General features: G+C 36.7%; 1 protein-coding gene across 8 annotated transcripts in view; it reads left to right on the forward strand.

Annotated features, from left to right (window-relative positions):
• NTNG1 (netrin G1) overlaps window positions 1-25,538 on the forward strand; it is a 338,068-nt gene that overhangs the window by 7,048 nt on the left and 305,482 nt on the right. For all 8 annotated transcript variants that reach the window (XM_023258950.2, XM_011285034.4, XM_019837535.3 and 5 more), the window contains exon 2: window positions 1,855-2,611. In XM_023258950.2, coding sequence (XP_023114718.2) covers window positions 2,366-2,611 — 246 coding nt within the window. In that variant the 5' untranslated portion in view covers window positions 1,855-2,365. The remainder of the gene's footprint in view (window positions 1-1,854; window positions 2,612-25,538) is intronic.

Genomic DNA, 25,538 nt, shown 5'->3' on the forward strand with positions numbered 1-25,538 from the left:
ATTTGAAATTAAGAATTGAAGTTAATAAGTTCTAGTCTAGTAGATTTTACACTTCTGCTGTCTGTTGTGATGCCCAGCTCCCCTACACCCCATGAGAGTCTTCTTGTGATAACAGAGTAGTACACACAGTTGAAAATGCATCTAGAAAATGTGCATGTGTATTATTTTCACAACCTTTTCAGATTATTAATTGTCAAATTGTTGGATGTTTCTTAAAATATCAACTTAAAATTACCACCAGATCTGAAAAAGCAGAAGGCTGTGCTAGCCACAACACATGCTTCTCTGTGATTTTTTTCTTTTTAGCTTAAGATATCAAAATGTGCCCAACACGGTATAGTATAGTCTTTATGTCACAAGGAGGAGGCAGATTCAAATCAGCAGTTTATACATGTTTAGACAAACTGCTAATTATTGCTTCGTAGGAACCCAAATATTCAACACTTTTCCTAATAGAAAATATCACAAATTGCAGCTGGATGATAACATTTTATGAATTGAATATAATGAAAATTGCACTTGCATCCATAAAGCAATTATTATAAATTACTTTGCTATGGAAACACTATTCAGCCATCCCTTGGCATTTCATAGTCTCTGTGGCTTAGTTCATTTTAAGATGGTGCATTATTTAAATATATTGAATTCCTTTTACAAGATTGTTTGAAGATAGTGAACTTCCCTACTTAAACTGCTTAATGTGAATTAAAGGGTCTGTAATGGTATTTTCTAAACTGTGGGCTTTTTTGTCCTTTTCAATTGTTTAAAAAATAGTTAATTATTGGGACTATGACACGATGAACCAACTAATTACACAAATACTTCTTTTTTACACCTGGGTTCCAAATGTTATTTTTTGTTTAGATTTGGACAGTGATCTCCAAAGAGAAAAGTTGCCAGTTAAACTCACCAGTGACTAGTACTCATAGTTATGTAGGCTGCATTATCGGTTGACCAAAAGCACTTTTAAACAGTAATTTTTATTTTCTGTTAGAATTAGTGCCATATTATTCTGCTTCATGGCCTGTTAACTCACCCTCAGCTGTTTTTATATGTGCATTTTAAATTGTGCATTTTAGTACAGAGCTTTTAGTTTTAAGGCAGCGTATAATATTTGCCTTTGGGACAAATTCTCTTCTGTTACAAAAAGTAAGTGCAAATGCAGATGTAATGGCTATAAAAAGATGTAAGAAAATAGAAAATTCTTATGAAAGGAAAATTTGCTCCTTTGGTTTTATTTTTGAGTATTTTTTCCAGAGAGCCAAGTTATCTTTATCACTAAATGCAACTAAACAAAAGAGGCTAAATTCTTCCATATAATGAGCAAATCCAGAGGGACAGCCTTGTGCCAACAATGCCAGTTTTTCACTCGGGCTAACAAAAGCTAAGAGATGTACAAGGAATTTAGAGATTTTTAGGGTCTCTTTGCCAATAGACAAAAGGCATACAAGTAGTTGTCACTTCTTTGTCATTGTTATAAAAGCATTCATTTTCCCCCATTGTTCTCCTGTAAGATTTTCTAGCATTGCAATCCATGAGAAATGTTTAAATCTAGCTGCTTGCTCTCAGTTTTGTCAAGATGGAAATATGATTTTTGAAGCGAAAACCTGTAACTCACCTGGAACATGCACATCTGTCTTTGTTACGGAAGAGTTAAGTCCTTTGTATCAAAATTCTCCCCAATGTGAATGATTTCTGTGGTTTGCTCATTCTAGCAAAGCATCGGCGTAAAGGTTATCCATATTACACCAATTTGCTTTATATTGCATCAACCCTCCCAAATGTCAACATATCAAACATTTTGTAATGCATCGATTCTGGGGCAATAACTTTTACTCTTCCTGTTTCTTAAAGGGTGTTGGTGCCAGAAGGAAAGAATGATTGATGAGAAGCAGACACCGGGCTATAGACACTCATCCTTTTGCTTCAGATACTATCAGTACATCTGAGCATCCCTTGTGAGCCACGAGCACTGAGGATCACCCAGGGTTATCGGATGTACAACGGCAGAGCCATCACATCGCTAAATCATCCTTTGCTCCTGGACATCTTTTACAAAAACCAAACTAGACCTGAGTGTAATAGATACGTTCTAGGACAACGAGAAAGCTGCACGTTGTTGGCGATGCCTACCGCACAAGTATGTTAGACTTCCACCCAAATCCTCGATATACCTGAACACGCACAATATCAACCCTTGGCTTTTAGATTTGGAATCTACATTGAGATTTCATCCTCTTTTTTTTTTTTTTTTTTAATATATAGACTTACCTACATATACACATATATGTATATGTAAAAGGGACATAGATCACAAATAAGCAAACCCTGCTTTATTACCACAAAGATTGCCAAGAATTTAGAGATGTATTTGTCAAGATTCCTGTCAATTCATGCCCTTTGGGTTACAGTGTCCTCAGTGATGCAGCCCTACCCTTTGGTATGGGGACATTACGATGTGTGTAAGACTCAGATTTACACAGAAGAAGGGAAAGTTTGGGATTACATGGCCTGTCAGCCGGAATCCACGGACATGACCAAATATCTGAAAGTAAAACTGGATCCTCCGGACATTACCTGTGGAGACCCTCCTGAGACATTCTGTGCAATGGTGAGGCAACCCTTTTGAATAGAATGTTTCATATTAAGTGGAGGCACGTCATTTACGTGCACAGATGTGGTGAGTGTGAAAACTCAAGCAATGAGCTGAATCTGCTGGTGGCAGATTGGTGCTAATAGGCTAGCCTTCTTCTCGGTGGAGGTTTGCAGGACCTGGGATTACGATTCGCAGGGTGATTCATGCACTGGAACGTGCCTTCTGCCTTCCTTACAAACTGAAGCTTCCACTGAAACAGGCGTACTGTATATAACTGAGAAAAGAAAGAGTTCGGCTGAGGGTTCAGTTTCAGATTGGAGTCTGGGAATATGATTAGGCCAAATGTCTTATAGTAAAGGATAAAATCCATTGGTAAACCAACTTTAGAAAAACAAAGTTCTCTTCACATGCCTGTATAGGGCCACCCTTGAGGTTCATTGTTCAAGGCTAGGTTAGAGTTCATGGTTTTCCTCATCAGGAAACTGATGTGATGTGGAAGTCCTTGGTTAGGAGGTCAGTGAGAAGAGAAGCAAAGGAGAGAGGAGGTAATGCCTCCAGAAAAGTCTTCTTTGTCAACTCATGTGGGCTCCTTATTTTCAAGGGTCCTGGTTTTCTATGGGTATTTTAAATACGAATGTTGGAATGTTGAAAGCATATTTGCTGAAAAGTAGTGACCTCGGCATACAAATTCAGATACTATCCTTTTGAGAGGCCAAGTTAAAGAATTCATTGTTTTCGTGGTGTACATCCGTCTTTTCCGGGGTGAAAAGTTAAATGTTATGTGCAAGGAGAACTTTGGAGTGACACATGGGATTTTCACTAAGGACATGGTTGAAAGTTTACCTAAAGGTACTAGTCATGAGTTTTGTGATTAAGCTGATGTAAATGAAGGTGCTAGAGAGTCCAGATAGTGTGTTCATTTGGTTTATGTCATTTTTTTTTTTTTTAATCACAGGCGGTCTTTATTTGGTAGAGGAATTGTGATCCCATTTTCCCCCACGTAACAGATACAATCATATGGCAGATTTTAATAGTATTCTTATCTGACTTTATTATCTTGAACCCGGCCTGGCATTTTCAGGATAGTGAAACTATTAATCAAAGTAGCATCTGTTCACAGTCCCCAGTGAGTTAAATTAGCATAAGATCATCTTAGACCTAGCACTGTGGAAAAGGTTTTGTAACAGGAAACAATTTTGAGCAATAAAGAGTGTTTTTACCTAAAAGCTAACGGCTTGCCATTTTTCAGAAGTGCCTTTGGGGACTGGTTTGAATTATAGTCTAAACCTGATTTTGTGGAGGGTGAGAAAAAGATCTTGGCTATTAGGTGTCACAATGACTAAAGTGCCCTGAAAGACTAAATATTTCAAAGAGAGGACCCGTCTCTCTGGGAAACAGGTATGTGCTTTGCAAAAAAAAAAAAAACACAAAAAACAAAAAACCAAAAAACCAAAAAACGTACATTTTAGAAACCAGAGACTTCTAGAAGAGTACTTCATTCAAACACATTAGCAAAACTATAATAAATCTGTAAAAGAGCAGGGACATTTGTTGGCTTTGCGTAAGGTCTTTGATAATCTCTCATAAAAGGTCAAATTTAAGATCTCATTGCAAATTTGGAGTGAAATTGCTGTGCAGGTGATAAGTTGTGCACTCCTCACAGCAGAGAATGAGTTCTGGGCCAACTCTTCATATTATGAAGAACACTCTAGCTCTATATATTGGTTTGCATGACACTTGTAGCAATATGCCTCTTCTGGAATTGTTTAATAATTTACAGATTGAAGTAAAAGAGCAGACATCTTTCTGCAGCGTGCCGTTTCCACTTGCATAGGTCCTGTATAGTGTGTTCAACCTGTAATTTAAATATGCAGCTTTCCTGATCTCAGCCCCTGGCAAGAAAAGGCAAGTTCGGCACTGTTCCTGTCCTTTTGGGGAAGGGTTTATTGACTGGGTGTCTTTAGTGTGCCTCTCTTTCCAATCATGAGTGGGAAAGGGCACATTACAGAACTTCTCATGCTTCTCATGCCTTTCACAGCACATGGTGTGTCTTTAAGCAAGTCAGTTCCCTACCAGTTCCCTAGCTATGTGATGTTAAAGACCAAAAGAGAAAAAAGAATTAAAGTGATATCCCTCAACTTTCTCAAGTGCAATAATATGTATACTTTGTGTGTTTACCCCAAGATCCACAAGACCGCCTTTTCAAAGGCTACATCTGAGTATGAGGCAGATATTTGGAAGCCTTGGTGCATGTAAACTTGTCACGGAGCAGAAACGTTTTTCAAGGGAGAGTGTACGATTTGTGCGATGTTACCTATCAGTGCCTAATTTGGACTCCTTAATATGCATATGATTGGCAGAACAGATTTAATAATCTATCCTTTAAGCACATACTTTGGGGCTATTTGTATGCATATTACATGCCAAGTCAATGATAATGGCCTAATAGGGCAACACTTCCTCTCTGTAGTTTTGGATTTTCCATAAAACTCTTTAGTGTAAGGGTTCCTGACACCAGGCTGTAAAGCTGTCTCAGGATGCTGTCATATCAGACCTGTTTAGGTGCTCCCTAGCCCAAGGTCTAATGGGAATCCATAAAGTCATTTGTGTTATGATTTTCACACTTTCCTCCTTGACACACACATCCATCCCTTCCTGCTCCCTCAGAGTCGTTATGGCCCATTACATCAGCGTTGCTGCCACATAAGCACAATCACTACTTAGCCCTTATATGTAAATGTTTGCTGCAAAATGGTTTCAGAAATCACCTGCTCAGTTACTGACACCCTTATTAGCTGTGAGTATAACAATTCTGAACACTAAGGGCACATTTGGTGAGAGAAATACCCTGAAATTCCCCTGGCTGATTTGTATAAAGTTGAAGTTCATTGGCAATGTGTTAAGAGTCAGTGTTGCTGCTTTCTGCACTTGCTCCATCATTATGTGGCTGTGACTATCCAGGAATGCAGCATATAGTTTATGGTGAAATTTTAGGGAAAAAAGGGCCACGTGATTCTGTTTGACAATAGATCTCGGCTTGCTAACCCAGATGACCTGTTTAATAACTCTTTAATATATAGTGGTTTTAAATTGCTGTATATTAGTACTACCAGTATTTGTGAACATAAATTTTATGGGAGAACTCTGCCGTTCCTATTCATGACAGTAAAATAGGGGAAACATATACACATACACACACATCTATATGAATTGTGTATATTGAGACTAATATATATGGATTGTATATGTTGAGACCATACATCTTCTTTTTAATTTAATGTATTCTTTTTAAGTTGTTGGTGGCCCAAGAAATATCTCTGCTAAGGAGAAAGAATCTGAAGCATAGAAGCATAGATTAGGCTTTTTTTTTTTTAGGCTGGGGTAATATGTTAGTATAGATCATGTCCTTCTTCCAGCCACATAAAAGCTTCACATAGCACAGCTTTGTCAGAAAACACGGATCATCCAGTGACGACAATTTGTTTCAATTTGCATAAAGAGCAAATAGGATGATCTGAACCCGTGTGTAAAGCTGAAGTGACAACACAAAGCTATGACTTGTTCTTTGTGTTTAGACAAACTTAGCTGTCATATCTGCACGCAACACCCCAGTGGCTTAAAAATGGCAAAATTATCTGCAATTATCTCCAGCCTGCAGCTAATTTTCTGGATTAGTTAAACAGAAGCTTTGAAAGGAAGCCCACAGACGGAAGAAGTCATGTGCGTTTGTACAATTGATGGTGCAGCAGTGCTGATGACTGTGGAAATGGGAGCCCTTGAGAGCTGCTGTGGATTTCAGAGCCAATCAAAACTAAATTAGGAAACAAAGATTATTAAAAAGTCTTCTGTGCATGTAATTGTGGCATAATATTATGAGGTGGACATTAAGTGTTTCCCTTGGAGACCCTCGGCATCATGAATGCAGTGCGCCTTTAATTACAAGTAGACTCATATTACTAAAAAAAATGGAGAAAATAAAGTACTCTGAGGTGTAGTTAGCAATACCCTCATTATGTTTACTGAAATAATTAAAAGAAAGGATGTAATTTTTCTAAATAAAATGTCAGAATTTGAAATGAAAATGGATTTTCTTTAGGAAATTTACTAATGTGTGCCCCTGCTCTTGATAGGCGTTTACTCAAGTACCATAACAGGCCTATTAATGATCGTTCCATATTGTGCTATTTCCACATAGACTCCTATTAAGAAAAAAAAATACCTTAATTATCGTAAGCATTGTGGATAGAACATATTTCATTTTGTTCAAATGGAATTTAGGAAAGTAGTGGAAAGCCTTTGGGTTTTATGATTTTAACGGAACCCAGCGGGATGGTGAGGGGTAATGCATAGTTGCAGGGCAATCCAGAACTTAAATTTCGAATTTGACATCAGTGCAGGTTGCCATCTGGTGGCTATCAGGTGGCCTCTGAGAAATTAGTTTGATAAACTGAGTTACATTTTCAGTGACAAGGCATTAATATCAATTTTCCAAAAACTGGAAATGACATTGACTTATATGATAATCAAATAATCTTAAAATAACTCTGTTCACATGAAATGTAATTCAATAAATGAATGAAGTTTTAATAACAGTGACATCTTTCATTTGAACTGATTTATCCCTTAATTATCCCAGAATGGAATTTAAAAAATAAAAACCATCAGTTCCTTCATTACTAGCACTTCATTGTTATTTAGTTCATTATTTAGACTCATTTCTTAGAAAAGTTTAATTCACGTTTGAAATGAATTCAGTTTCATGGAGATCAATCTTTTTGATCTATCACTGTATCAAGTAATTCCTTGTTGAGGAGCCTACCATAGCTCCTTATTGTCTGTTGCATCAAGTCTAAAGTACTGTAGCTGGGTGTTAAATCTGGTTGTATTCAACCTTTTTTCCCATTCCCACTAGGACCTTGTGTACGGCACCTTCAGGGGACTTATGGCTAATGATCTGATTGGGAGGGGGCTACTGCATTTGGATTGAAGTTCAGTGGCATGGCATGAACAGAATATTATGGGGAGGGAGCTTGGGAGGGAGTTGGTAAAGATTATGGTGGGGCTAACAAAACTTAAAACCACGTCATGTCACTGAATGTTCTCAGATAGTGTTCTCTGTGTTTGCAAGTGCCTCTGTCTGTGTTGGGCTGAGGCTTCACAAGTAATATTCCAGACTACTGAATGCAAAGTGAAGGGAGCAGAGTCATACAGCACATGCAAAACTGAGAGGTGGTGGTGTGAATCAAAGTCAAATAACATGTGTTCCTTGCCTCCAAAGGAAATCAAGGAGTCCTAAGAAAAATGAATAAAAAAGTAGTGTGTACTCAGAGGCTGGGGGAGCAGATCAGCAAATCCAGCATTCAGAATTTAAAGGTGAAACATTATTTTGCTGCATATCAAAGGGCCACTTGGAGAATACTATCTGGTAGCCAAGTGCCTGATGCTCAACAATGTCTGAAAAAGATAGAAAAAGGCTGGGTGGGTCAGATGCAAGCACAGTGTTTAAATGACAGCCTAGTGGCCTGGTTAATGGTAGAATGGCTCCTTATGTCTGGCAGAATGGAATAGGAGGGAAAATCATAAAACGTGTTGTTAGACGTATATATATGCCATATATATAAATATGCATATACACATGTGTGTATATATATGTAACATACATACATAATATATATGTATGTATGTATTTTTTTTTAACTTAGTTGATGCTGGAGTGTGCTAAGATAAGCATGGCTCATCTACCTGGAGCTCCAATTTTACACAAAGATTAGGAGGAGCATTTAACTGAATGCACAAATACAAGGTTTTTATTTATTTTTTTTTTAATTTTTTTTTAACGTTTATTTATTTTTGAGACAGAGAGAGACAGAGCATGAACGGGGTGGGTCAGAGAGAGAGGGAGACACAGAATCCGAAACAGGCTCCAGGCTCTGAGCTGTCAGCCCAGAGCCCGACGCGGGGCTCGAACTCACTGGCTGCGAGATCGTGACCTGAGCTGAAGTGGGATACCAGCCCACTGAGCCACCCAGGCGCCCCAAAATGCAAGGTTTTTAAAGATGAAACACTCCTCAGTCCCCCAAGGAGTAATCTTATCTGCTCTCTGTGGAGGGGAATACCACTGAAAAGTATGAAAAGCAATATCCTAAAAATACCATAGCCCTTCCAGATTGTTTTAGGGTCTCTCAGGCATATTCTCCAGACTTTGGTGAGGTGGGCTTGCTCTCCGAGCTTTGGGACTGTACACGGGTCCTAGGCTGGCATCTTGATCGTCTGATGTTGAAAACTAGTGTCATCACACAGGAAGTCCCTCATCTCATGTGTTTTCTCTGCGAGGACAAGCAGAGGACATTCCTCTTGCTTGGAATCGTCTGTGCTTCTCTGCACTTCTGTTGATTCCACCCATCCTTCAAGGTCTGTGTGTTTCTTTATATGTACTTCTGCCAATTTCAGCACATATCATTTTGTTGACTGAGTATATATGTTAGCCCTGCCTGTGTACTGCACTGTGTGGTACCATTTAGCACTTATTACATCTTACTGATTAATACACCCACATGCACATTTGTTTTGTGCGTTTATTGTATCCTGATTCTTTATCTGGATCACCACTGTTTAAATGAGATGATATGTAAGAAAGCCTACCGGGACTCAACAGAGACTGTGCATTATATTGCTTTCCTACTTCATAGCATTTAACATATTCCTAGGGAACAAATAAATAATAGCATGCTTTTAATTGATTAATTGATCAGTTGTTTCAATGTAGTATTTGATTTTCTAGAATGTTTTCTGTTTCTTGGGAACTTTTATCATGAATCTGTTTCCTCTGTAAATTAAGAAACAACTGGAAAAGTTTGGCTGCTGTACTTGGGCAGCTTATGATGATGTTCTCAAGAGAGGTGAGAGAGGCAAAATCTACTCACAGTTCCAACACTGAAAGCGTATATAAGGGATTTTTAAATTCCATTTCTCATTGAATCTTTGAAATGTATTTTTCCAAATAGAAAATTTGGAAAAAAAATTAGAAGAGCTTCACATGCAATATTGAAGTGATTTTGTCATATTTCTTATGAGTCTCTCTCTCTCTAAATATATATTTTGTTTTATAAAATTGGAATCGTATCACATACATTTTTTTCATCTTTTTTTCCCATTTACTGCTACACTTATAGCATTTACTTGTATCATTATATATTCTTAGGAAATATGGTTTTGATAGCTATAAATATCTGATTATGTGGATATACAATATTTTATTTAATTACCCTCTCACCTTGACAGCTTAATGTTCTTTTCTATTGGTTATATATTATCGGTTACATGCAGTGGTGAACATATATCAATGTAGTCTTTTTTATTGAACATATCCTTCTTCTCCCACATTCAAAACTTCCCATATTAAATGCACATGTTAAAATTTTTTTTAATGTTTATTTATTTTTGACAGAGAGAGAGAGACAGAGCATGAGCGGGGGAGGGACAGAGAGAGAGGGAGACACAGAATCCAAAGCAGGCTCCAGGTTCTGAGCTGTCAGCATAGAGCCCGACACAGGGCTCGAACTCACAGACACGAGATCATGACCTGAGCTGAAGTTGGACGCTCAACCGACTGAGCCACCCAGCGCCCCTAAAATTTTTTTTTTAATGTCTATTTATTTTTGAGACAGAGAGAGAGAGAGTATGAGCAGGGGAGGAGCAGAGAGAGAGGGAGACACAGAATCTGAAGCAGACTCCAGGCTCTGAGCTGTCAGCACAGAGCCTGATGCAGGGCTCTAACCCATGAACCATGAGATCATGACCTGAGCTGAAGTCATAAGCTTAACCGACTGAGCCATCTAGGCACCCACACATGTGTTTTGATTGTTGAGCTCCTTATATTGTATTTGGCTGAGGCTATACAGTAGGGCTATGTTCTTGCATTCCCTAGAGTGGAATGAAATAGACATTCTGTTTGTCAGTCAGGGGGACTGAAATCAGCATGTGTGACTTAGGCAGGCCCCTCTCTGGGCCTTGCTCTCCTTTACGTGGACTTGAGAGAGTTTCTAGAGATAGGAGGAAGACAGCTTCTGCCACACAGTAGAGAGCAAAGTCAGGGGACCTCTTTGGGAGCAACAAGCTAAAAATGGGCAAATTACACCGTATAAACAGTACTTGTGGCTTTAAAACTTGCTTTAAATTGATCCTCAGTGAGAAATACATTTTATATTACAACTCATTAAACACATGCTTTCCATATACACCACCAAAACAAAAGCTTCACAAAGAAAGTACTTACCCTTCCTGGGTGCTATGCCCTCTGGTAATTTTTTCTCCCCTGATAGTTCTTCTTCACCTTTAGCAAATAATTGAAAATCATATTTTGATTGTGATCCACAGATTATAGGTAGGATTGTTCTTGAAACTCTGAATAAATGGGAAAATTCTGTGTGCATCATTGTATAACTTCCTTTTTTAAATTCAACATTATGTGTTTGAGATTTACTGCTATGTAGTATTCTACCATATGGATTTTTCTTTAATCAATCTTCTATTTCTAGACATTTAGTTTGTTTGATTTTTACATTTTAAGGCTCTTGACTGGAGTCAAATTGTCCTCCAGAAAGATGATTAGTTCACACTTCGCTTTTAAGCATTTTACAAAAAATGTGCTAGGCGTGAGTTTCTCAACTGGAAATTCTTAAATATTCTTCTAATGTAGGGCCTTAGCAGATAAGTGAAAATATGTACTTTACCAAAAAGAATAATGATAAGATTATCCTTATTGCCACCATCTTTTCTGCCGAGGTAATAACTTCTGTGATTTTGTATTGATAAATGGAAATATTGGAAGGTGAGATTACATTTAATTTTTTAAGGATGTATTTTTTGCTTCTTGATTAGACTGATTTTTAATGTTTTTTGGCCAGGGGCACCTGGGTAGCTGAGTAGGTTGGACCTCTGACTTCAGCTCAGATCATGATCTTGCAGTTCGTGAGTTCGAGCCCCTTGTCCGGCTCTGTGCTGACAGCTCAGAGCCTGGAGCCTGCTTTGGATTCTGCGTTTCCCTTTCTCTCTGCTCCTCCCCCGCTCATGCTCTGTCTCTGTCTCTCTCTCTCTCTCTCTCAAAAAAAATTTTTTTAATGTTTAGATTGATTTTTAATGTTTCTAGGCCATTTAAAATTTCTTATTCCCAATTGTAGTAGTTTTTGCACTTATTGCCTTTTTCCTCCTATTTTTTCTGTTGAAGCCAGCAATTAAAAATATGTATATTTGGGGCGCCTGGGTGGCGCTGTCGGCTAAGCATCCGACTTCAGCCAGGTCACGATCTCGCGGTCCGTGAGTTCGAGCCCCGCGTCGGGCTCTGGGCTGATGGCTCAGAGCCTGGAGCCTGTTTCCGATTCTGTGTCTCCCTCTCTCTCTGCCCCTCCCCCGTTCATGCTCTGTCTCTCTCTGTCCCAAAAATAAATAAATGTTGAAAAAAAAATTAAAAAAAATATGTATATTTGGGCCTTTTAAACAGATACCATTTTTTTGTCAGTTGATTAAGTTAAAATTGCGAGTATCCTTTCTTCCAGAAGAACAGGTCTTGTTTCAGGGTCTTTTGCACACCCTTCATCTTGTGGAAATTTTATATATTCTTGCAGGAGATTTTGGTGGCAGGGTGTCATCATCTCAAAGCTGAGAAAAATTTATTTGTGTGCCCCCTCGTATCTTTTGTTCCTAATGTAAGAGCTTGGAGAAGTTGTTATTTACCCTAAGTAAAGCACCCCTTTTCATTTAGTATCATCCTTTGGAAACAGTTGCATACTGAAGCATATTAATTGTATAAAGTGGCTGGTGTGAAATCTGCTTTTAGTTTTATTTCACCAGACCAATGGGCAGACTGGTTTTTCATGTGCCATTTTTAGATTTCAGAATTTCTTTTCTTACAAAAGGGGAAAGTGCTGAAAGTTGTTTCACACGCATAATATTGGAAAAGAACTTACTGAGATTGGCAGGTTGTAAGTTTCTTCCCATCTTTCTGGGAATAGATAGATTCACATAGTATCAGTTCCATGAAAATTAAAGATGTGAGCCAAGAAAGAGCCAGAATTGGTTTTCATTCTTTGACCTACTTTGAAACTGACTTCTAAAATATTAAATGAAGAATTGAACTGGATATTGCTTCGGTACAAAGAAATAGCTCTTTTTGTTCCAGAGGGTTGATGTCCATTGAGAAGTCTAGCAGCTTACATTATCATCAGGTCTTGTCTGAACAATGGTTTTTCACCATTCCATGTAACTTTTTGTTTCTTTCCTGTTGCTCTCTTTCCTTCTTGGAAATGATGAAAGGAAGAAATCAAATACACTTCCAAGCAACTCTCCCTCAAGGGAAAGGAGAATTCAACATAAATGGTCAACTCAAGTTGCAAGAAGAGGATATGTGCATGATAAAGAGAGTGAGCTGGTAGGCAATCTGAGGTTGGCTGTGATGCCTGGACCACTCCATAAGGATTTTGATTTCAAAGATTAGAAGACTAATAACATACGTGGTGTTAGGGAACATTCTCATCAATGTGTCTACTGTCTGACTCAGAATAGCGTTCTACTTAGCCATCACTGGAGACAGTGCTTTAAATAGTGCCTAGCACAGTGTGAAGCAGATAATAGTACTTAATGCATGCTTGTTGAACTGAACGTGTGCTATGTTTTTACAAATAATGTTTGTAGTTGGTATTTATCAAGAGCTTACATGGTACCATGCACTGTACTGACTAAACATCAGCCTTTGTTGGTTCATATAATCTTCAATCCCATCATTATCCTTATTTAACAGGTGGAGTAATTGAGGCATGAGGTTAAATAACTTTTCCAACCAAGTAGTCGGAACAGGATATAAACCCAGACAGTATGACATGCATTCCCTACTCATAAACCATACTATAAATTCCTCCCTAATTTTGTTTGTAGTATGTGGGATAAAACCTTCACAAAAACCTTTTTTAAAATTACATTTATGATTTGGACTATGAACACAATACTATGATTTTGTTATTTAAAATGCCTTTTATCTGAAATAACCTCAGAAAATTGGATTCTGTAAATAGTGTGTGGAATGTTGGAAATACACATTATGTGATGAGTGTCTTCATTCAGGGATAAGAGAACCAATCAACAGTGTTTGTTTCCATTCCTGCTTTCTTTTCCATTAACGTGTTCATATAAATGGAAATAAGCTGTTAGAAATCATACAGAGCGGAGTACATATTGTGTTCACCATCTAAAACCAGAATAATAAGTCAGCAACTGTTGGCTAGTTAACAAAATCATATTCTTGTGGGGGAGGTGTTGAGAAAAGTAGTTAGCATGATGCTTTTGATTTTTTTTTTAACACTATCAATAACAACTGTTATATAGCCAACCCCCTCCATGCTGTCTCCACTCGGATGTCTAGTAGGCATTTTAAACTTAACACATTTATTATAGAACTCTTGATTTCTTCTCCCCAAATGGATTTTGCCTGTAGTCTTTCCCATATCTATAAACAGCAGCTTATATTTATCTAGTTGCTCAAGATGAAAAATCTAGGAATCCTCCTTAACTCCTTTATGTCCTTCACAACAGATATCAACAAGTCCTGTTAGCTAAACTTCCAAATATATCCCAAATCAGTTGCTTTTCACCCTCTCTACTGCTAACAACCAGGTCCCAAACAGCTTTATACCTAGGCTAGACTTCTGCAGTATTCCCTAACTCTTGCCCTGTTACCAAATTCACATAGGTTTTATAGTATTATAATATAGAGCACAATATAAATATTATAATATATAAAAATTATACATATAGATGTATAGCATGAATATTATATAGTTAGATATGTAATTATATAATATACATAGAGATAAAATTTTAAGAATCTGAATCAGTCAGGTCCTTGTTCAAGTTCCTCCTTAATTGTTATGTCCCACTGAGAATTACATCCAAACTCTTCATTTTTTAAAATATTTTTTAATGTTTATTTATTTTTGAGAGAGAGAGAGAAAGAGAGAGAGCGAGTTGGGGAGGGGCAGAGAGAGAGAGATAGGGAGACACAGAATCCAAAGCAGGCTCCAGGCTCTGAGCTGTCAGCACAGAGCCTGATGTGGGACTTGAACCCATGAACCATGAGATCATGACCTGAGCTGAAGTCTGATGCTTAACCGACTGAGCCACCCAGGCACCCCTATATTTGAAGTCTTACTAATGCCTGAAAGGTACTATATAGTCTGGTCTTTGAATACCTCTCTAAAGTCCATTCTGATCACTCCCACCTTGCTCAGACCGCTCTGCCTGCAACTTCTTGGTGTTGCGCATAAAACTAAGTTTATTTTTGCCTCGTTGTTTGGACCCACATTCTCAAAATCTTCCCATAGCTCCCTCCCACCTTTTATTCAAGACTCTGTTTCGTGAATACCTTCTCAAAGAAGCTTATCTGACCACCTTATTTACATAGCATCTCTTGGGGCTCCTGGGTGGCTCAGTTGTTAAGTGTCAGACTCTTGACTTCAGTTGAGGTCATGACCTTGTGTTTGGTGAGTTCGAGCTCCGCCATTGACGTCTGCACTGACAGCAGGGAGCCTGCTTGGGATTCGCTGTCTCCTCTCTCTCTGCCCCTCCCCTCTCTCTCTCTTTCTCAAAAATAAATAAAATTAAAAAAACTAAAAACTAAATAGCATTTCTTTCACACCCTTTATCCATTCCTTGAGCCTGCTTAATTTTTCTTCATTGAATTTATTATAAGGGAGATACTCAAACTATTTAACAACTGGGACAGAATCAACACAAACCAATCAGAAAAGACGTTAGTGGCTATACCTTACTGGGTACCATCTGATTGAACATCCATTCTAATGACTGGATATTTATTATGTTATATACTGCTTCTGTCTCTTTTCTCCTCCACAATATAAACTCCGGAGGGCAGGAACTTTGTCTTGTGTCCATGGTGGGCTCGATAAATATTTGTTGAATGAATAAATGAGCTGCTAAAACAGAGATATGTTAATATGATGATGGCATTCATACTAAAGATTATTGCTCTAATATATACGTGTTCTTTAAAGTATTTAGGCTATGTTGGAGGTCCTTAATCTTGAAGGTATCATAAATATTTTCCTTTTTTAGTTTTTTATAAATTAAAGGTACTTAATATAACAGATGTATGTACAACCACCACTTAAAATTAACAATGATGACGTTACATTGTTTTTCTTAGGATTTTAAAAAATAAATATTACTGACTGAGTTGAAACCATCTTGTCTCCATCCTCGGATCCCTTCCATGCCTTCCTTTTCCAGAGGGAACCAGTATCATAAATTTGGTGTATTTCCTTCCAGTCAATGTTAATATATATTTTTTATGTGAAGCTTATATGCTCATAAACAGCTTATGGTTTTGACTTTGGGTTTTTTAATGTTACCATCCTGAAAAAACTATTCTGTAGCTTAAATTTTTCATTCAACACTATTTTTGTAAACTATCTGTTTGATCTATATGATATGGTTCCTTCATATTAAAAGGATATGTATCTATATCCATATCTATCTACCTACCTACCTACCTACCTACCTACCTACCTACCTACCTACCTGTTCCACTGGATAAATACATTGTTCAATTGTGAGAATTTAGCAAGTTTGTGTGTGTGTGTGTGTGTGTGTGTGTGTGTGTTTTAGTTTTAGATTTTTGCAGTTACGATCCACTCTACAAGAACCACCGTTGTACCTAGATCTTGGTGCATAATGATCAAGAGTTGTTGCATTTTGTTTTGTTTACCTCAAGGTGTGCACCCAGAAACCAATCTGTGGTCTGTAGAGTGTGGGCATTTTCATCAAATGTAGTTGCTCTGTGTCGCGTTCCTACCAGCAGATTATAAGGCTTCTTCTAAGTCTTGTTTTGTGTTGTTTTCTTATATGTTTCCTCTTGTTATTAAATTGAGAATATTTTAAAAATCCTGTCTATTTGATGGCTTTAGCTATCCGGGCACTCATAGTTGGATTTTATGATGTATCATAGCAACCATAATTAACAGGATTTTTGATAAAACTGTATGTACCATGGCTCTTAATCTTTCATTTTTGTTTTAATTATTTAATAGTAAATCACTTGGAAGTTGTATGAACAAACTAATGAATATTCGTAATGGTGAATCAATAGGAGGAAGCATGAAATTTGGAGGAATAAATATTGAGCTAAACTATGAGAACCTTCTTTGACTAGATCTTTCCACAGAGGGCAATGAATTTTAAGAGTAACATCTTGCATCTGGCCACCTGAATTGATAGGTATACCCTGATCTGTATGACTAATACAAAATTCGCAGTTTAAAAAATTGTTTATATATAAGTAATCTTTTTTCCAAAATCATTTTTTTCATTATTAGAGTATAACAATAGCCGATAGTGCTTTTAAACTGGAAGTCTCCTTGCTTACTTTGCAAGATGATATATAAATATTGCCCCATCCATCACCAGAATGACTTGTCTCCTAGATGAAAACCTGAGTGTGATGTGTAACTGTAATAAATTTGGGCAGCAAGGGAAGGGTTCCATTTCCAATTAAAACCACAGCCAGGAAGTTTCCATTTAGACTGACAGTACAGGTACACTGTTGGTACATATTTTATACTCTTGCTTGTTTGTTTGGGGCAACTTGGGATTGTTTTAGGAGTAGTAACAGTAAAGGAGTAGCTTTGTACTTCTTTATGGCCTCCTAAGAAAGGGTCAATTGCCCCTTCTAGATGGGAAGTTTCCGAGATCCCTGGGTCTTGGGCATTTAGAACCAGGTATTTTTAGAAGTGGAGTTGTCTAACTTGGGAAAGTACATGCCTTTAAAGCTATTTTACTGAATTCAAACAGTCTTCAGGTTCAAGTTCCAACTTAATCAAGTTATTTCACTTTTTTGTTCTGAGGGACAGTAAGATAATGATGTGCTTAGCAGTGTTTGGCACATAGGAGATGCCCAATAAATATTATTTTTATCATTGTGATCATTTCTGTTGATAAAAAATTAAAGGCATTTTGATTCTCATGTTCTGCTTTGAAGGGATGTTCTGAAGGCTTTCCCTTTAGTTCCCCTTTCTGTGAACTGTCTGGCCTTTCCTGATGTTACCAATGGCATCTATTAACTAACTGCTTATGGGGGTCTGGCTCCAAATGAGGTATTTAAAATAACAATTTCACAATTGTGGTTTTGAAATAAATGAAAGGTGTTCTAAATAACAAAGTATTAAAATAATCATTCATGGATGCAATGGCATTTGCACTGAGATTATAATGGATAGTGTTTTAACAAATGCACTAGACATGTCTAATGAGAGCATAACCACTAAAAACAAAAAGAAAATGTTAACAAATATTACCTATGTGAAAATAAATTAAATAAAAGCTATTTTATTAATCAAATATTGGAATGGGCACAATATGTTGGCTCTCATGGATGCTTTGAAGTAGAAGAGAGAAATTCAGTATGAGAAATGGAAATGCTGGATCCCAAATCAATATTCTTGGCTGCCATATTACCTACAGTATCTCCTTCCTCAAAAATATCCAATGGATTTCCACCTGCACTAAGTCCTGATCAACAAAATGAAACATTCTTCCTTGCAACATTATTTGCAGTAGCCAAGATATGGAAGCAAACTAAATGTCTAACACTGGATAGAGAAAATTATATATATATATATATATATATATATATATATATATATATATATATATATATATATAATGGAAAATTGGTCGGCCATAAAAAAGAATGAAATCTTGTGATTTGTGACAACATGGATGGAACTTGGGCGTCTTATACTAATGAAATAAGTTAAGCAGAGAAAGATAAATATCATATGATCTCTCTTACATGTAGAATCTAAAAGAAAAAGAAAAAAAGAAAATAAAAAAACCAAGCTGATAAACACAGAGAACAGATTGGTGGTTACCAGAGGCTGGGAGTGTGGGGTGGGAGAAATGGTTGAAGGGGTCAAAAGGGGGTTATTGCAGTTATAAAATAAACAAGTCGTGAGGATGTAATTAATGTGCAGTGTGGTGACTATAATAATATTGTATTGCATATATGAAAGTTGCTAAGAGAGTATATCTTAAAAGTTCTCACCACAAGAAAAAAAATTCTGTAACTATGTATGGTGACAGATGTTAACTAGACTTATCGTGGTGATCCTTTTGCAGTATTATATAAATATTGATCCATTATGTTGTACACCTGAAATTAATATGATGTTGTATGTCAATTACACCTTATTAAAAATAACATTGTTAAGTGAAACCTAGATCCATGATTCTCACCTTCTCCCACTATATTTCAGTACACATGGTATTTGGATAGTGTGTTCAATTAGGGCAGCCAACAAGTTGTATTATCAAGGCTACTATGTGAATCAGGAAGAGGTTCTGTTTCCAAGAAATGCATCCTTGCGCCATGTCTTAGAAAAGAGAAAATAGGTTGGATCTCAGACCCCATCTAAGACTTGGTTGGCTTCTTTGTGTTGGGCACAGGCTGCCCAACTGTGTTTGCTGTTTTGTGCACTATGTGGATTTCAGTTATAATTTGATCTTGTTCTGGACTCACACTGAATTTTGGAATTAGCACCTCACAGTGGGGAAAAAGCTGTTGCAAGCCATAGAGAAGTTTTATTTTTATGTTATTGAATGACAAAAGTAACAAATATTAGTAATTTAACCAATTTAGCAAATACTTATTGAGCCTGTAGTAGGTGCATGGTGCTGAGCTAGGACTGTAAGGATGAGCAAGACAGACACATTTCCCAGCCTCGTAGAGCTCATCATGATCAAAGCAGGGAGAAACACACGACACAAGTATACTAGTAATTACTACAGTGATAAATGTTTCAAGGAAGAAATTAAAGTTCCTATGAGAGTATGTAATCATAATGCTGGTGGTGATAGGAAAGTAAAACTGATTCTTCTTGAAGAAAGTCTGGATGTTGTCAAGTGCTAGATTTGCTCAATGATGTTATAAGTTTAGCATAGTATATTCTTTGAGCTAGGAAACATGCAACTTTATTATTGAAACTCCTACAGTAAAATAATTTTGTCATCACAAGACTAGAAGTCTAGCCCCAACTTCATTTCCATGTGTGTATGTATATGTATATATACATGCATATGCATATATATGGCTTGAGCCCAAAGTGGGGCTTAAGCTCACCTGATGCGGGGCTCAAACTCACGAACCGTGAAATCATGACCTGAGCCAAAGTCAGATGTTTAACTGAGTGAGCCACCCAGCCAGCCCATTTCCTCATATTTTTAAGGCAATTTAAAAACAAGAATTTTTAAGACTTGCAACTGCCACATTATAATAGGTAGTTACCCTTAACAATACATTTAGCACTTAGTTTTGTAATTATAGGTTATTTGACTGCCTTCCACACTGGGTTGGAAACTCCTTGAAGAACAGAGACAGAGCCCTGTTCTCTTTTTCATCCACAGAAATTAGTTTAGTGCCGGAGATATAGTGGACACTTAATATATAACTGTGGGATGAGCTTTCTTCTAACAGTCTGCTTTCCCAAATCTCTGCTCTGTGCACTTTTACTTTTTAATTTTTTTATTGTCTCTCAATAATCTTTTCTGCCTCTTCGATTCTTCTTTCCACTGTCCTTGCTATCATTTACAATATCGAAGTAACCTCATGCAGAATCTGGCATGAGACCACCCTTCGGGATATTTTGTGGGAGTATTCAGTATTTTAAATAGTGGGTTCCCTCCAGTTCATTTAATACTGCCAGAGCCCTGTGGTGGGCAAAATGGGAGATAACGGGAGATTCTGCTTTCAAGAAGCTTTATAAACAGTTATTTACTAAGCAGAAGGAAATAAATTCTATGCAAGAGCTACATTTAAAGAGCTGTGAGAATCCAGAGGGAAGTGATTCATTGCAAACTCAGAGAACTCAGTGGTAGTTTCATAGAGGAGATGGTCTTTAAGCTGAGCTTTGAAGGAAAACTGTTCTGAGATGGAGGAAGAAAGAGAAGGACATTATAGCTTAAGGAGATAAGCAAAGCCCTGTCTTTAGCTTTCCTTTCAAATAATTTCCTTTTGTGGATCTATCTCAACAGTAACAAATGTTATGACTGTGCCATCCATGAATTAATCTAAATCCTGCTCAGCTGTCCTTATGTTTCCTACCACATAATACTGGAACATCATTTCTTACACTTGGCATGTTCTCCCACTCTCTAAGGTATCAATCATTAAACACAATTATGTGGGTGAAGGCACTTTATAAAATGCAAAGTACTATATAAAACGGGAAAGTGCCATACAAGGCACTATAACTCTTATTATGTATTTGCAAGCTCAGTGATCACAAATCATGGTACTTAACAGATGATATGGAGATTCAATTCAATAAATATTTATTGAAGCCTACCCCAGTAACTTTGGACAAGTTGCCTATTTAAACTTTCAGAGCTCCGGGTTCTTTTGCATGGTTTTTGTGAAGATTCACTGACATCATTAACTTTGAAACCTGTAAAATATGGTATAAGAAAAAGTCACTCAATACATACCAGACCCTTGGTTTGACTTAGGCCTTTGATACCAAAAGCTTTGCTAGAGAGATGACACTTACATAAGTGAGATATATAATAATTCCTAACAATAGGTGATTACATATCAAAGTCACTGCTATTGTCATTGAGTATCATGGGTTTGTGTCCTTGTTCAGATGTGGGAGTAGTCAGAAAGATCACAGTGAACACAGAATTCAAATACAAGCAACCTAATCTGGCTTATGTCTATAAATTCTGATGCTCAGAGGGTCTTCCATAATCCTAGCCCAAACCCCAATGTTCCTTCTTCTCCCAAAATACTCATTTAAGACTATATGACATTTTCGCTGGCACACTGGACTATTGGTTTTACCATTGTTTTCCAGTTAGAAGCATTTATAAGACTGCTTAAATGCCTTTTTAAATTTTGCTTCAGAATGTTCCAGAACAAATCTTCATAACTCCATGAATCTGCCTACAGCCATCCTTAAAGTGGCATGAATTTATGCGTGATCACTAAGAAAAACTTTATTCTGAAGGAATCTAGCCATAAATGGTAGAACATCAGTGTTACATTTTTCCCAGTTTATTAAATATTTGTGATATATAATGTTATTAAATATAGTTCATTATTATCTGTGTTGAATTTCTAAAGTGTTTAAAGTTCAAATCCCAGGCTAATTATACTAAAAATTCATATTTCCATTAAAAACAACTTAAAAATGATCTCATACCTCTTGAATAATGTTAATCCTAATATGTAGGTGGCAAAGCCCCATTTTATAAATGAGAAAGCTGAGATCTGAAAAGGTTAATGACTTTTTCTAAGTCACAATAACTAAGAAATAATAGATGTTGGATTATTATATATTTGTAAAGTTAATAGTAATGAATTTTATTGAGTATACTTTACCAGGCACTGTATAAGTGTATAACATGCGTAAATTTAATCTTTGAATGAAAGCTTGAGTAGATTTAAGAAGGATGTAAATATGTCGCCCTTGAGTTTTCAATTTTTTTCAAAGCCATACTTTTTTTCTTTTAATGGAAATGTCTTTTGTTAGTTAAGTAAGCATTTGGCAAAAGAACTTTGCAGTCATTATTGATACTCCTTAGCTTGGTTGTCATAAAGCCTATGAAAGGCTTTCACAGATTCCTGTGGGCTCCATACAATCAGAGGCATTGGCCTATTGACAAATTGATACCGGAAAAGAACTTTGAGATCTCTGGAGAAAAAGTAGCCTGCAATTTCACAGTATAACTAATGGGAGCTTTACTGTGAAAATAGAAGATTATTCATGTAGTCGCAGTCTGAAATGAGGAAGACAGTTCTCAAATGTTGCTTCTGCTTGCTTTTCTTTCCTTCTCTTGAGTGGAAGTCCACAATTATCATAGGAAATCATGGGTAATGTTCTCCCTTCCATTTTAGAATAATGTCAAGGAAAAAAAAAGACTTCAGTACTAGACTCTAATATAAATAATTTCAGACGAGATCGGGCGCGTTCAGGGTGGTATGGCCGTAGACTAATATAAATAATTTCAGAAAGCTCTAAATTTGTGTTTATAATGAAGTAGTCACTAATCTATAAGACACTATGCTCAGGAGAGTACTTTTCTGATACACAAATCCTATTCCTTGTTAACATTCTGGATAGCTGAAAATGTTTCTCTCTGTGTATAAACTTGCAATATCTTTACTTTAACTTGGCCACGTGTTTCTGCCTTCACCTTCCCGTGAGCAGCTCTGCTCCTTTGAGGAAAATAGAGGTGGAATGAAATGGAACTGACATTTCCCAAGGTCAACAAAATAAACCCAGTGGTAAATCTATTTTAAAATCATTCTCTTTTGAATGGCATCCTGGGTGGACATAAGCACAAGCACATGGTATAATTTTTTCCCCCAAATCTATAGCAAGGTCTTTGATCTCTCTACTATTTAACTGAATCCTCTAATCTTGGGACAGGTCTGTCATTTGCTCAACCATAGAGGGCTGATCATAGAAATGACCAGAAACAAAATCTATAGAAATATCTTAAATATCTAAAAAAATTGATCAAATTAACCAATTTTAAATATGCATCATCGTTTTTGATAGTCCAAAATTTACTGAAACCATCATGAAGTCCTCCATTATGTAGGCTGCCTTTTTTTTTTCCCTACCAAACCCATACCCACATTTGTTGGTATAGCAAAAATGAAACTATCCATTTAAAAGAGTTTAATCTAGATATATGTTCTTTGATTCTGTAGTCTGTGTATCAAACTGTTTGCTTGAGTGGGTATTTTTTATAGAGTATTTTAGAGATTTTTAAATTAAAGCATAATTAATATATAGTGTTAGTTTCAGGTATACAATATAATTCAAAAATTCTACATATTTCCCAGTGCTCAACAAGATAAGTGTACTCTCCTATCCTTTCACCTATCCTCCCACCTTCCTCCCCTCTGGGAACCACAATTTGTCCTCTGTATTTGAGTCTGGTTTTTTGTTTGTTTTCTTTGTTCATTTGTTTCTTAAATTCCTCATATGAGTGAAATCATATGGTATTTGTCTTTCTCTGTCTGACTCATTTCAGTTAACATTATACCCTCTAGATCCACCCATGTTGTTGCAAATGGCAAGATTTCATTCTTTTTCTATGGCAGAGTAATATTCCATAGTGTGTGTGTGTGTGTGTGTGTGTGTGTGTGTGTGTGTGTGTGTGTATCTCACATCTTTTTTATGCATTCATCTATCAATGGATCCCCTTGGTTGCTTCTATATCTTGGCTCTTGTAATAATGCTGCAATAAACATAGGGGAGCATATATCTTTTTTTTAAAATGTTTATTTATTTTGAGAGAGAGAGAAGGAGAAAGAGTGGGGGAGGGGCAGGGAAGAGGGAGAGAGAATCCCAAGCAGGCACTGAGCTGTTAGCATAGAGCCCGACATGGGGCTCAAACCCATGAACAGTGAAATCATGACCTGAGCCAAAATCAAGAGTTGGGTGCCTGATCAAGTGAGCCATCTAGGCACCCACATATATCTTTTTGAATTAAGTGTTCATTTTCTTTGGGTAAGTACCCCATAGTGGAATTACTGGATTGTCCAATAATTCTATTTTTAATTTTTTGAGGAAACTCCAAAGTTTGGCTCCTAAGAAACTCATGTGTATATCTTCTTTGGAAAAATGTCTGTTCAGGGTTTCTGCACATTTTTAATTGAATTATTTGTTTTTTGTGGTGTTGAGTTGTGTAAGTTCTTTACAAATTTTTGTTATTAACCCCTTATTGGATATATCATTTGCAAATATATTCTTCAATTTAGTAGGTTGCCTTTTTGTTTTGTTGATGGTTTCCTTTGCTGTACAAAAGCTTTTCATTTTGGTATATTCCTAATAGTTTAATTTTGCTTTTGTTTCCCTTTCCTCAGGAGGCATATCTAGAAAAATGTTTCCATGGCCTATGTCAAACAAACTGCTGCCTGGTTTTATAGTTCCAGGTCTCACATTTAGGTATTTAGTCTGTTATGAGTTTATTTTTGTATATGGTGTAAGAAAGTGGTTCAGTTTCATTCTTTTGCATGTAGCTTTCCAGTTTTCCCAGTATCAGTTGAGACTGTCTTGTCTCCATTGTATATTTCTTGCCTCCTTTGTTGTAGATTAATTGACCATATAAGTGTGGGCTTATTTCTGGACCCTCTATTCTGTTCCATGTATCTGTGTGTCTGTTTTTGTGCCATTACCACACCATTGTGATTACTATATCATTATAGTATATCTTGAAATCTTGGATTGTGATACCATTAGCTTTGTTATTCTTTCCCAAGATTGCTTTGGTTATTCAGTCTTTTGTGATTCTATTCAACTTTTAGCATTATTGGTTCTAGTTCTATGAAGAGTGTTGATAATTTGATAGGGATTTCATTAAATCAGTAGATTGCTTTGGGCAATATTGTCATTTTAACGATATTTATTCTCCCAGTCCATGAGCATAGAATATCTTTCCATTTGTTTGTGTCATCTAGAACTTTTTTCATCAATGTTTTATAGTCTTCAGAAGACAGATCTTTTCTGTCTTCTTGGTTAAGTTTCTTCCCAAGTATTTTATTATTTTTGGTGCAATTGTAAGTGGGATTGTTTTCTTAATTTCTCTTTCTGCTTCATTATTGGTGTATAGAAATACAACCAATTTCTGGATATTAATTTTTTATCCTGCAACTTTACTTACTTCATTTATGAGTTACCATAGCTTTTTGGTGGAGTCTTTTGGGTTTTCAACATAGAGTATCATGTCCTCTGCAAATAGTGGAAGTTTTACTTCTTTCTTACCAATTTGGACGTCTATTTCTTTTCTGATTGCTGCCGTTAGGACTTCCACTACTATTTTGAATAAAAGTAGTGAAAGTGGACTTGTCTTATTCCTCATTTTAGAG

The sequence above is a fragment of the Felis catus genome, chromosome C1 (assembly GCF_018350175.1).
Source record: "Felis catus isolate Fca126 chromosome C1, F.catus_Fca126_mat1.0, whole genome shotgun sequence".
In the NCBI taxonomy this organism is placed as follows: Eukaryota; Metazoa; Chordata; class Mammalia; order Carnivora; family Felidae; genus Felis; species Felis catus.